At 41.1% G+C, this 13603-nt stretch overlaps 1 protein-coding gene across 1 annotated transcript in view; it reads right to left on the bottom strand.

Moving 5' to 3' along the window:
* Positions 1 to 13603, bottom strand: part of MALRD1 (MAM and LDL receptor class A domain containing 1) — a 701386-nt gene that overhangs the window by 25130 nt on the left and 662653 nt on the right. The window contains exons 37-38 of the mRNA XM_026454821.1: positions 12926 to 13005; positions 12734 to 12830 (exon numbers count right to left, since the gene is read on the bottom strand). Of these exons, the coding sequence (XP_026310606.1) occupies positions 12734 to 12830; positions 12926 to 13005 (177 nt within the window). The remainder of the gene's footprint in view (positions 1 to 12733; positions 12831 to 12925; positions 13006 to 13603) is intronic.

Below are 13603 nucleotides of genomic sequence, written 5' to 3' on the forward strand. Positions count from 1 at the left end.
CTTTTTAATTTTTTTTCTCATTTCCTGTATTCAGTCAATCACTGCTGCTCAGGTTCAAGTCCTCATCATCTTTCACCTAAGTCTTTTGAACAGGCTTATGCCCTCTAGACTGAAAATCTCTTTCTCAATCTTTTAAAATCTATTCTCACACTCTGTATTCTTCTCTTAAACACAGACAGACATGCTCTTGTCTTCTGCTTAGAACACTTGCCTTGTTCATATCAGTTAGGGCCCTAGCAGGAACCAGCTGACATGCTTAAACTGGAAAATTTGAGGTTTTTATAAAGTGGCAATTTACGAAGGTATGGCCAGAATTAAGAGAAATCATAAGTGATGTGCATTGTGCTGGGCTAATAATATTAGGCCTGTTACCACCTTAAGCTGGAGGGAAGAAGAAAGAGAAGGAGAAGAAGGAAGAGGAGGAGGAAGAGGAGAAGAAGAAGGGAGGAGGAGGAGAAGGAGGAGAAGGAGGAGGATGAGGAGGAAGAGGAGGAGAAAGGGTTGTTGGAAGTTGTCAGTGTAAGGGTATGCTGACAAACCTGTCGCTCCAAGCAGCCAGCTAGAATTAGGTTGCAGGAAGGAATCCAGGGTTATGAATATCCAGTTCTCCCTCTTTTTCCTGTCTCAAGGTGCTCCAGTTTGGTCAAATATAAGGCAAATTCAGAAGACAGGGGCCCATTAATGAAATCTGTAAAAGCCAGCTCCTAGATCCAACTGCTATCCTTCTCTGTCTTGTTCAGTGGACAATGAGTGGAGGGTGGATCTGAGAGGGAGGCAGGAGACAATAATTGGCCTTTTTTTTTTTCCTTTTTAACAATAAATTACAGGCAGTGGCTCATGCCTGTAATCCTAGCACTTTGGGAGGCCGAGGTGGGCAAATCACCTGAGGTCAGGAGTTCGAGACTAGCCTGGCCCACATGACAAAAACCCCGTCTCTACTAAAAATACAAAAGTTAGCCAGGCGTGGTGGCAGCCACCTGTAATCCCACCTACAAGGGAAGCTGGGGACACTGAGGCAGGAGAATCATTTGAACCCGGATCCGGGGGTTGGGGCAGAGGTTGCAGTGAACTGAGATCTTGCCACTTCACTTCACTGCAGCCTCTAGCCTGGGCGAAAGAGCAAAAGTCCATCTAAATGAAATGAAATAAATGAAAATCTCTTTCAGTAGCTTTCAAACACCTTAACCACGTCTCTACAACACACTTTTCTAAGTGTAATCTGTTTCCCTTCCCATACTCTCTGGCTGTGTTCATCATTTTTGAAACCAAAAGTTTCTCCTCTTTCTTTTATTTTCTTGAACTCCCTTTCCACATCTCTACCAGATTTCTCCATCCTTCAGATCTCAATCCAAATGCTATCTCCTTTTATAGCCCTGTGAATTCATCCATCCAAATTGCTGGCTCTCCAGTATCCATTGCCTTCAAGTCATATATTAAGGTACACCTCTAATTTTACTTTGAACAAGAAGGTCTAACTTTATGAAATCTCTGAAAAAAGGGTAAGGGGTAGAACGTTTTATGGGTGGAATAAATAATGACTGGCTTGAAAGAAATGCTTTCTTTCCTTTGAAGCCTCTCTTGTGGGTTTTTTTTTTTTTTTTTTTTTTTTAACTATTGCAGGACATGAGAACAAGGTCTAGGTCTAGGGATTAAGGAAAAAAATCAGAGATCAGGCTGTTTAGGCTTCTCTTTTAAAATAGAAAAGAAGAAAAAAGGAGGAGGAGGAGGAGGAGGAATCACATTGGTGGCTTAACCCTGCTTTTAAGGGTAAGATCCCAAAATCCTGTTCTCAATTTCCCTTCTCTGGCTCAAAGTTAACATTCAGCAGGATTGTCAGAGCATGGCCAATATATGCACAAGGGACTGGGATTTGGGAGTGAGGTTTGTGGATCTCAAACTGTGAGAACAGCTTTACTTCTTGTAGGCGAAGGCACATGTGGACACGTGGACAGAGTAACAGTTTTTTGCAAGCATTGTGAGATGACCTCGGTCACTGTGCTAGTAAAATTCCAGTTTGCTAAGGCTAAGTATTTCTGGGACCAGGACAGGCTCGCTTGTGACACTGTAGCTGCAAAAGCAGCTGTATGCCTTGAGGCACAGAGTAAGCAAGATTTTGATTTTTGCTAAGGATAAATATTCATCAGTGGGTGCAGGCTAGGCCTATCTAGGGATGTCAGGCTTGGATAGCAGCTAAATTTCTGCCTTCAAGGATTCACGTTATCATACAATGTTTGCAGTGAGAAAGGGTCTGATAGAGAGAATATAATAATACAGGAATATATATTTCATTTGGGGCCAGGGCCAACCATTCAAGAATCTCAAACAATGTTCTGTACCTCCCATGGGTTAGCTACTCCAAGATTTGGGATCCTGATCACCTCTCTTTCTTTCTTTTTATGTAGAGACAGGGTTTTCTCATGTCGCCGTGGCTAGCCTTGAACTCCTGGGCTCAAGCCATCTGCCCTCCTCAGCCTCCTCAAGTGCTGGGATTACAGGCATGGGCCCCACTCCTGGCTGCTTTCTTTCCTTATCAGAAATGTAAACAAGCATCATTCTCTTGATCATTCTTTCCTTCCATTTTACCCCCAAAGTATTTTGGTTTACATTTCTATCATAACATTCATTAGAGTCAAACACATATTACAACTGAACATATTCAGACGAACCAGAAAGTGGGGGTATTATTTGCTGACGCAAAGGAAGTCTTAAGAAATGTTTGTGGAAGGGAATTATGAGACTTGCTCCAGATCACATTCACATCTTATAATTTCCTACTCAACACTCTTTCTACCGTTGCGTACTTACTGTGATGAACTGAACGTTTGTGTCCCCCCAAATTTATACACTGAAGCCCTATTAAAGCGATGGCATTACGAGGTGGGGCCCTTGGAAGTAATTTGGCTTACATGAGGCCACGAAGGTGGAGCCCTCATGCCCTTATAAGAAGGCAAAGAGACTCCAGATCTTTCTGTTTTTGCCATGTAATAATACAACAAGAAGGTGGCTGTCTGCAAGCCAGAGAGAGGGTCCTCACCAGAAACTGAATCTGCCAGTTCCTGGATCTTGGACTTTTTAGCCTCCAGAACTGTGAGAAATAAATGCGTGTTTATACCACCCAGTTTATGGTATTTTGCTTTAATAGCCCAAACTGACTTGTGATTCTATGAAATTACTTCGAATATTTCCAGATCTAAACTTTTCAAACAACTTTTCACATGAATATATGTTATCTCTCAGCACAGCTAAAAACAATTCTGATTTTTAACTTTTGTTAGTTTATTTACTACATTAGTACAATGCTTCAAGAGGATGTGCCCCAATGCTGAATAGTAAAGTTATTTATTGCAAATGTTTCCCCAGGCAAAGATGATATAGTCTGAAAAAGGAAAGCAATGGGCATAGTCAGGCTGCTGGTAAGGTAAGAATAAATGGCTTACTGTTTATTTTTACCCTTTATTTTTTAATTTTTATTTTATATTTATTTATTTATTTATTTATTTATTTTTGAGTCAGAATCTTGCTCTGTCACCTAGGCTGGAGTGCAGTGGCGCAATCTCAGCTCACTGCAACCTCTGCTTCCTGGGTTCAAGTGGTTTTCCTGCCTCAGTCTTCTGAGTAGCTGGGATTACAGGGACCCTGGCTAATTATTGTATTTTTAGTAGAGATAGGGTTTCGCCATGTTGGCCAGGCTGGTCTTGAACTCCTGACCTCAAGTGATCCACCTGTCTTGGCCTCCCAAAGTGCTGGGATTACCAGTGTGAGCCACTGCACCAGGCCTATTTGTACCCTTTAATCTTGATTTACAGATATAGATCTGATGATTACATCCCTCTTCTTTTACTATGAATTCTTGAAGGCTGCTGTATTTCCTGCCTCCTTGAAGGTGTCACTAATGAAAATCTGGATTATTTTGAACCATGAGGATAGATGTAGAAGACGGCTTTCAGAGATCTTTCACAATGACTTTTCTTTTGGCCCGTCTCCGCCACGAGAATGCCTTGGTATGTTTCCCTGAAGCTATGGTGTGCTGTGGCCCTTGCCCCATATACAGTCATCCTCTAGGCAACACTAGTTTGTTACAGGGACAGGAAGCAGAGGAAATATACCTGCAGAGAGAGAATCAAAATAGACAAGCAGAAAGAAACAGAGATGAGAAGCAGATGAAGAATTCCTCTGGCTCAGGCTTTTCTGAGGCCCTACTCATTCATTCCCACCCTTGAGCTCTGTGAGACATCCTGTGTCTTCACCCTAAATTCTTTATTTTGATCAAATCAGCTTGAGTTGCTTTTTTTCCCCTGTAATCAAAGTGTCCTCACAAACACATTAGGTGGCAAGTAGCTAAGAGAAGAGTCACAGAATGTATAATAAAATCCTGGAAATCAAATCTCTAACAACAACTTTAAGAGGCTGGTTCCTGTGCTTAGCTTTGTCTGAGCACACCATGCTCCATTCCCTGTTTTTAAAAAGCAATGAAAAACAATGTTCTTTGGAGTTACTGAAGGCCTCTTATGCCACAGATTCTTTGTACAAAATCTAATGGAAAAATCTTAAGGTTAAGGTTAATATTGAGAGGGTGACGGTTTCCTGCTTACATGAAGTTCTGTGTATCTCAAGGTTTGGACATTATTTTCAAGGTGAGCCACGTTATTTCACTTACCCATCCCTTGGCCAAACATTTTAACTTACTTTAGGGCTTAAACAATTTCATGCAAAAAGACTGATTTTGAGGTTTAACTTGTAATATCATTATGTGGATGTAATCATTGGATAAGCAATGTTTTTGGTGATGCTTTCAAGTAGATAATCTTAAATAAAGTCTAGATAATCTTCGGCAATCATATATTGGATACAAATTATGCACACAATCCCAGATACTGGAAATATAAAAATAAGGATTAATGTGGAAATAGCTGTTACAACATGATGTCATCATTGCTATAACATTGCTGCTGAGGACAGCGTTCTGAGTGACTCACCCCGAAAGGATGGCAGGAAATATTTGCCTGGTATCAAATATATATGCAGTTGAATAGCTCTGCCAGGCAGAGGTCATGAATAGTCATATGCTTTTGGGGAAATGTGAGACTTTTCCCAGGAGTAGGGTGTGGAAGAATGGGAACAGTGAAAAAAAATTTTTTTTTTTTTTGAGACGGAGTCTTGCTCTGTCGCCCAGGCTGGAGTGCAGTAGCCAGATCTCAGCTCACTGCAACCTCCGCCTCCTGGGTTCTCGCCATTCTCCCGCCTCAGCCTCCTCAGTAGCTGGGACCATAGGCGCCCGCCACCTCGCCCGGCTAATTTTTCGTATTTTTAGTAGAGACGGGGTTTCACCGTGTTAGCCAGGATGGTCTCGATCTCCTGACCTCGTGATCCGCCCGTCTCAGCCTCCCAAAGTGCTGGGATTACAGGCTTGAGCCACCGCGCCCAGCCTGGGAACAGTGAAAAATTAAACTTGCTGTAGTGGCTTTTGAACATTATCACTTGAATATTTCATGAAATAATTTTGAAAAGCTCTGCATCTCCTTTTGCATCTCTAAGATCATATTTAAGACTTTTACTATATGTTTACATTTCTAACATATTTTATGTTGTAGATGTGCTTTAACTATAATAGCACGAAATTCTGAAGATGTAAATTGAGCTCCTTAAAACTAGAGAAATTGTTTTTCACTTAATGTAAAGGACAAAGCCAGTCGGGCTGTCTGTCCAGTCAATGAAATCAGAATTTTCTTTTGAGAAGTTTAACTTTATTGTCCAACTCAAATAGAAATGTTAAAATATGTCCTAGCACAATCATCTCTATTGATTGTGATTTGTAATTCTAAGGGGTAAGAAGCGAAAGGAGAGAAGAGGAGGGAGGAGGGAGAAGGGAATGGGGGAAAGGAGAAGGGAGAAGTTGAGGGAGGGAGAAGAGAAAGAGAAAACAAGAAGGAGGAAAAGGGGGAGGGAGAAGAAGAGAAGTGGAGGGGAGAGGAAGGGAGGGGAGGGAAAGGTGGAAGGTGAGGGGAGGGGAGGGGATGGGGAGGGAAGGGAAGGGAAATACAGAAACTTGGCAAAGGTTTATCTCCTGCTCCTTTTTCCATATTGCTTGTCTTGAATCTCATCTTTTGCTACTTAAGTTTCTTTTTTGGGTGCTTCAGTCCCTGAGTGTCCCTCTGCTCCCTTCTTCCAGGGCATATTCCTCCATCTCCCCAATATAGTTTTGAGATAAGGAAAAGGACATTTGAGAAAGAGGAAATGACAAAGAAGGCACAGCAAGATGGCACACCTTCCTCAATTAGATCCCTTTCAGAAGAGAATATGACATTTGAGCATCTGCAAAATGATTCCGTAGAATTATCTGGGCCACATCCCCTTATGAGGTCACTGAGGCCTGAGAGTAAGGATCTGAGGATCTGAAGCCCTTGAGTAGAGTGCACCTTTGGGTCTGCCTAGCCATCTGCTGAGGCTGGTCTGCTTCCTTTGAGGGATTCCTTCTCTCTCTCTTTCTCTCTTTTTAATTTTTTTAAATTTTATTTTTAGAGAGATGGGGTCTTGCTTTGTCACCCAGGCTGGAGTGCAGTGGTACAATCACAGCTCACTGCAGCCTTGACCTCCCAGGCTCAAGCAATCCTCTCACCTCTGCCTCCTGAATAGCTGGGACTACAGGCATGCACCACCACACCTGGCGAATTTTTATATTTGTTTGTAGAGGTGGGGTTTGGCTATGCTGCCCAGGGTAGTCTTGAGCTAGAGATTCTCTCACCTTGGCCTCCCAAAGTGTTGGGATTACAGGTATGAGCCACTGTACCCGGCCTGAGGGAATCCTTCCCTCTTGAGTACAACTTGTAAGAACTTCATTATCTTGGTCTTAAGAGCAGGTGCAGATCAAATGACTCGAAAGGTCACTAAAACTGACTATAGTCTTGGGTGATAATTGCTTTTGGCAGTCAAAGGGAAAAAAGCCTTTTGTTTGGAGATGAGGGAAATCAGAAGAGAAGGTGTCCAGGAACGTAATCAGAGGGTTAGAGATAGATACTATCTTGTACCTAATCTGCTTCTATTAGGTAGTAGAGACTAAAACTTGAGTCACTCATAGATCAAGTATCACAACAAGGTAGTTTAAAAACATGAAAGTGCTTCTATTTTTTTGCAATTATTCATTTCTTTCATACTTTATCAGCCTCCTTTCTTCCTGGTCCAGTTCATCTACCTTGGGCAAATTTCATAAATTTATGGTCACTTTTAATGATTAAAACTTAGTTCAATCCACTTTAAGGCTGTCAAATAAAACCAAATTCCAACCTCTATTTGCCTCCTATCCTTTCCTCATGGCAGATGACAGATTTGTACAAGGCTGCTGCCTGGAGCAAGGAAAGAGGGGAAGGTTATGTTTTGGCTCTGAAGCATGCCCCACTCCTTTGTCAAGGCTTAGCTGTACAGTGTAGACACATAGAAGAGATGGAAACAGGCTGGAATCTTCTTTGGTAACTTGTTACTTGTCAATAGTAGGGAGGTGTCTTCTATTGCAGTGGGTTAATGTAGTTCTAACTTTTCAGCTTGACTTTTCTGTTGTTGTGGCCTTCATGGTGACAGTGTATGGGTTTCGTGTGTGTGTGTGTGTGTCTAAATCAATTTCACTTGGGACCCTTCTATCATTGGATGTCTTTTGATATACTTCGATATATTGATCATTTGGTTATTTGTTGCCACCCAAATCTCATGTTGAATTGTAATCCCCAGTGTTGGAGGTGGGGCATGGTGGGAGATGTTTGTGTCATGGGAGCAGATCCCTCATGACTGGACGCTGTTCTTACTGTAGTGAGTGAGGTCTCACCAGATCTGGTCATTTAAAAGTGTGTGTCACTTCCCCCGACTCTCTCTTTCCTGCTCCTGTTTTCACCATGTGACGTGCAAGCTCCTGCCTTGCCTTCTGCCATGAGTAAAACCCTCCTGAAGCCTCCCCAGAAGCAGATCCTGGTGCTATGCTTCCTGTATAGCCTGCAGAACTGTTAGCCAATTAAACCTCTTTTAAAATAAATGACCCAGTTTCAGGTATGTCTTTGTAGCAATGCAACAATGGCCCAATACACCTTTTAAAGGAAAGGTAGCTGTGTCTACTTTCATCTCAACGCTGCCCCTATTGCCCTCTCCAGGAACAGCATCACCTCACCTGAATGAGCACTGCCTGAACAACCCTAATTCCAATTTATCTCTATTTTCCGTGTTTCCTCGAATGGACTGAAAGTAAACTCCAGTTTCCACATCTTCTGTGCATCTACATAACTGAGACATAGTACAATTTCCTCCCTCCCTCTTTTCCCTCCTTTCCCCACAGTACAATTTGCTCCCTTCCCAGGTACATATTACACCATGGTCTTTATTATTATTATTATTATTATTATTATTATTATTATTATTATACTTTAAGTTCTGTGATACATCTGCAGAATGCGCAGGTTTTTTACACAGGTATGCATGTGCCATGGTGGTTTGCTGCACCCATCAACCATCTAGGTTTTAAGCCCTGCATGCATTAGGTATTTGTCCTAATGCTCTCCCTCCCCTTCCCCCCCATCCCCCAACAGGCCCCGGTGTGTGATGTTCCCTCCATGAGTCCATCTGTTCTCACTGTTCAACTCCCACTTATGGTGAGAACACACGGTGTTTGGTTTTCTGTTCCTGTGTTAGTTTGCTAAGAATGACGTTTTCCAGCTTCACCCATGTCCCTGCAAAAGGCATGAACTCATTCTTTTTTTTATGGCTACATAGTATTCCATACCACAGTCTTTTTAAGACTTGCTGGGGCAGAATACTACAGTGGCCATCTACTTTCAAAACATTAAGCCAAAATTGTCTTTACACTCCTAGAAACGTTTTCTTTACACTCTACTCTGACGCAGCTCCAGGGAGTAGATTTTTGTAGATTTTGCACCTGCTTTCTAGCCATCATCAATCTAAACTATTGATTCTTTTGCAGCCTTTCCATCATTGATTTTGGGTAATGCTGGTGATGGTATCTTCCTCACCTTCCCCATTTCTTCTCCCAGGAAAGAGGAAAACCTTCTCACCAAATATACTGCACTATTCCAAAGACAATAACTTCAAACTCATTCTTCTTTCTTTCTAGTCATCCCCTTGTATAGACTGGGAAGAGGAAAGAGACGGTTCAACAGAGATGGTTCTGCTTCCTTTTGTGAGCCTCAGGGATTTGTGTCTGACCCCAGTTATTGGTAGTCTTTGGTAGTTTATAGAACATGTGTTACTTGAACCTCTTATTTGAGGGGTGTAGCCAATTTCACTGAATTCCTTGTGATACTTGTGTATGAGGGATGGATACTATTAGAATTCTGGTGTGTTTGGTAAGATAATAAAAATAGCTATATCTGAGCTTTACACTTCAAATAATGATGCTACCCTTTATTCCTCAGGCTTCAAAGGCAGATTCCAGGATATGGAAACTATAAGCACTAATATCTCATATGGTAAGGTCAAAGTAGTTATAGAAATATTCAGCTGGAAAGTCTAACAAATGGTTGAAAGCATGGTATGGATCTGGAGCTTGGAAAAATATTTCAGTAAGAGAGAGACCTGACTTGAAGGCATTTACATCTAGATGTCACTTAAAATCTTGGAAATGAATGACATCTACGGAGAATGTGTAGAGGAGGAGGAAAAGTGGATGGAGAGGCAAACCCTGGGGAATCTAAATAAATTACTGGAAGAAAATACTTAAAAAAACAGCGAGACAGGAGAAAATTTGAGATTAAGAGAAGAAGGACAAAGAAATAGGGAAAAAGTAAATAGAAGTAGAGTCTGGCAGAGAAAGAAGGTAAGAAGCAAAGAGAAAGGAACATGTAAAATTAAAGAAAATGAGAGAAATAGAAGAGAGCAAGAGAGGCAGCTCTGTCGGGTTTTGGCATAGGGACACCAATATTTGTGCGAGGGTCCTCTCAATAATTTCCAATGATAGGCTGTTCAACATGAATCTGGAGAAACTGTGAAATTTAGAATTATTTTCGAACGCTCTTGCTGGTGGTATGAAAAGGACAGTTTGCTTATATATCATGAAAGTTAACTTTTTGTGTCAACTTGGCCAGGCTATGATGCCCGATTGTTTGGTCAAACACTAGTCTAGAGATTGCTGTGGAGGTAGTTTTCAGACGTGATTAACCATTATAATCAGTTGACTTTAAGTAAGGCAGATGGCCCTCCATAATGGGAGTGGGGGCGGGGGACTCAAGCGCAGACTGGGATTTCCTTCTAAAGAAAGGGTTCTGCCTCAAGACTGAGAAGCAAAAACTGTCAGAGTTTCCTGCCTGGTGTTTTGCCCTGCAGATTTTAGACTCAAGACTGGACCATCAACTCTTACTTGGATTTCTACTCTGCTGGTCTGCCTTATAGGTTTCAAGCTTGCCAGTCACCACAATGGCATGAGACAACTCCTTAAATCTCTCTCTCTCTCTTTCTCTTTCTCTCTCTGTCTCTGTCTCTGTCTCTATATCCTATTTTTTTTTTTTAATGTTTCTCTGGAGAAGCCAGACAAATACATGTGTGTATTCTAGCACACAACTAGTATTTCACCTAGTGGTTTATGTATCTGCCTCCTTCTCTAGCTTAGAAACTTCTTAAAGTCTAGACTGCTTCTCATTCATGTTTGTGTTCATGTTGTCTAGCATATTGTAGGCTCACAAAAAAAATTACATAATTAATATTGAATAAGATAGTCTTTTTTTTTTGGAGTCTCACTTTGTCACCCAGGTTGAAGTGTGGTGGCGTGACCTCAGCTCACTGCAACCTCTGCCTCCCAGGTGCAAATGATTCTCCTGTCTCAGTCTCCCAAGTAGTTGGGATTACAGGCATGTGTCACCAAACCGGGATATTTGTTGTTGTTGTTGTTGTTGTATTTTGGGTAGAGATAGGGTTTCCTCATGTTGGCCAGGCTGGTCTTGAACTCCTGACCTCAAGTGATCTGCCCATCTTGCCCTCCCAAAGTGCTGGGATTACAGTCATGAGCCACTGCATCTGGACCAAGATAGTCTTAATAGATTACAATTTTTTTTTTCTTACAAACACCATAGTTCTATAATAACCTAGCTATAATTCCTGTTATCAAGATAGGTATCTATTTATTCACACAATTGCAGGCTGGAGATCTGAAGATAATTCATGAGGAGGGATGTACAAATTGACACCAAGGGAAAAAGTGAAGTATCCTTTGCTCTGTGACATATTTGGTGTTGCAGCAGATCTAAATTTCTGACCACAAACTCAGGTGTTCAAGATATGATGCATTTCTTTAATTTCTAAAAATGTTATTAAATCTTTTAGTGAGCCCTTATCTTGCTGAGTTCATAAAAGCCAATCACATTCATTACTTGGTTTACTTGGAACCCACGCTAGGAATGAGAAAATGGGTAATGGGTAGAAAAGATCCAGGACCCTTGGTGGCACTGTTGACTGTGAGGGTCTCTGAGTCTTGCATGAGCCCAGCCTGCAGCATTCCTTCACGCAGATGCAACAGCTCTTGGCCCTGTTTTGCACATGCTCAGTACATGGGGTGCTAGGGCTAAAACATCAGTGCTAAGAGTCCTGCCTCCCTATGTGATATGGTTTGGCTGTGTCTCCACCCATATCTCACCTTGAATTGTAATAATTCTCATGTGTCATTGGAGTGACTTCGTGGAAGGTAATTGAATCATGGGGGTGAGTCTTTCCCATGCTGTTCTCATGATGTGAATACGTCTCACGAGATCTAAAGGTTTTATAAAGGGGAGTTCCCTACACAAAGCTGTCTTGCCTGCTGCCATGAAAGATATGCCTTTGGCGGCCAGGCATGGTGGCTCACGCCTGTAATCCCAGCACTTTGGGAGGCTGAGGCGGGTGGATTATGAGGTCATGATTTTGAGACCAGCCTGGTCAAGATGGTGAAACCCCATCTCTACTAAAAACAAAATTAGCCGGGCATGGTAGCAGGTGCCTGTAATCCCAGCTACCTGGGAGGCTGAGGCAGGAGAATCACTTGAACCCAGGAGGCGGAGGTTGCAGTGAGCTGAGATTGTGCCACTGCACTCCAGCCTGGGCAACAGAGTGAGACTCCATCTCAAAAAAAAAAAAAAAAAAAAAAAAAAAGAAAGAAAAACATGCCTTTGCTTCTCTTTTGCCTTCCACCCATGATTGTGAGGCCTCCCCAGTCATATGAAACTATGAGTCCATTAAACTTCTTTCCTTTATAAATTATGCAGAAGTCTCGGTATGTCTTTATTAGCAGTGTGAGAACAGGCTCATACACTGTGTAAGCAAAGAAAGAATTTCCTTTGCTGTTCTGCTATCCTCCCCAGGCACCACCAGAAGTGGCAAGTCTAGCCCCTCAAGTCTTTTTAGTCTGTGGATAATGTCATACACACACACACACACAAACACACACATACACACACATATATGATAATGTCGTGTATATATATATATATATGATAATGTCATATATATATGACAATGTCATATATATATAGATGCCCTCAAAAAGGCTCCTAACATAATCTGAAAAGTAAATTTCAGGCTTTATACTAAAATAAAGAAGAGCAATTCTTGTTAGGTAGCTCCTCCTTTCTGCCCAGAAAAATAAATCCATAAAGCATGAAAACACTAAAGTTTCCTGCATGTAATATGGAGTGACAGAAAAAAATAGCAAAGGAAATGTTGCAGAAAATTTTTCTGCTATGGTATATTTCATTTAGCAACTAAAGGCATCACTTACCTTATCGGTGCTTTTCTGTTTGCAAGAAAACACAAGACCGCAACTGTGATATGAGTCATCAGGAATGCTAATCCAACACCCAGGAGAGTCCATATATCTGGAATTTTAAACCAATGCAAAAGATAAATATGCAGTGAAATATATTAGAGACCACCCAAAGCAAGCCATTTGTTTAGTCATAATGTCACCTACTATTCTGAGTGTACATGAAGTCTGTAGTAGGAGGATTAAACTTGATATGGCATCGATTTCCTTTCCACCCTTGTCCACATCTGGAAATGAGATAAAATGAAATAGTTGAAAAAAAGAAAAGTGAAAACATATTTGAACAGAACTGGCATGGGATAAAATGATGAATGTTAATAAATAGCGAGACACTAGGAACATGGATAACTTTGATAAAAAATGACAAACATTAAGCCAAAGCAAAACCAAAATTAAATTGTATTATTTTCATATTGTTGTGTAAGATAATTTTCTTCAATATTTATCTTCTTGACTTTATAAGGTAGAAACATGGTTTCCCCATGGTTCTTTGTTTTTTAAAATTGACTCATTCTTCTCCAGTGTCCAATATTACTTTACTTTATCCATCATTTGCCTCAAATCCAAAAGGGGACGCATTTTTCTATAGTGAAGAGATTTAAGTTATTTCAGAACACTGATGGAGCAGATTCAAATTTTACATTACCATAAATACAAACCAGAGAACACATTTATTTCTCATTACAAAGGGATAATCCTTCAAGTGTTTAGACTTGGAAACAGGTTAATAATCTCATCTGATGCACTAATAAAATCTCAGATACTTACTATGGTTCCATCACCTTTGTTTTATTTAGGGATGTACATGATGAAATTTTAACACTG

This window comes from Piliocolobus tephrosceles, chromosome 9 (genome assembly GCF_002776525.5).
Source record: "Piliocolobus tephrosceles isolate RC106 chromosome 9, ASM277652v3, whole genome shotgun sequence".
Lineage (NCBI taxonomy): Eukaryota > Metazoa > Chordata > Mammalia > Primates > Cercopithecidae > Piliocolobus > Piliocolobus tephrosceles.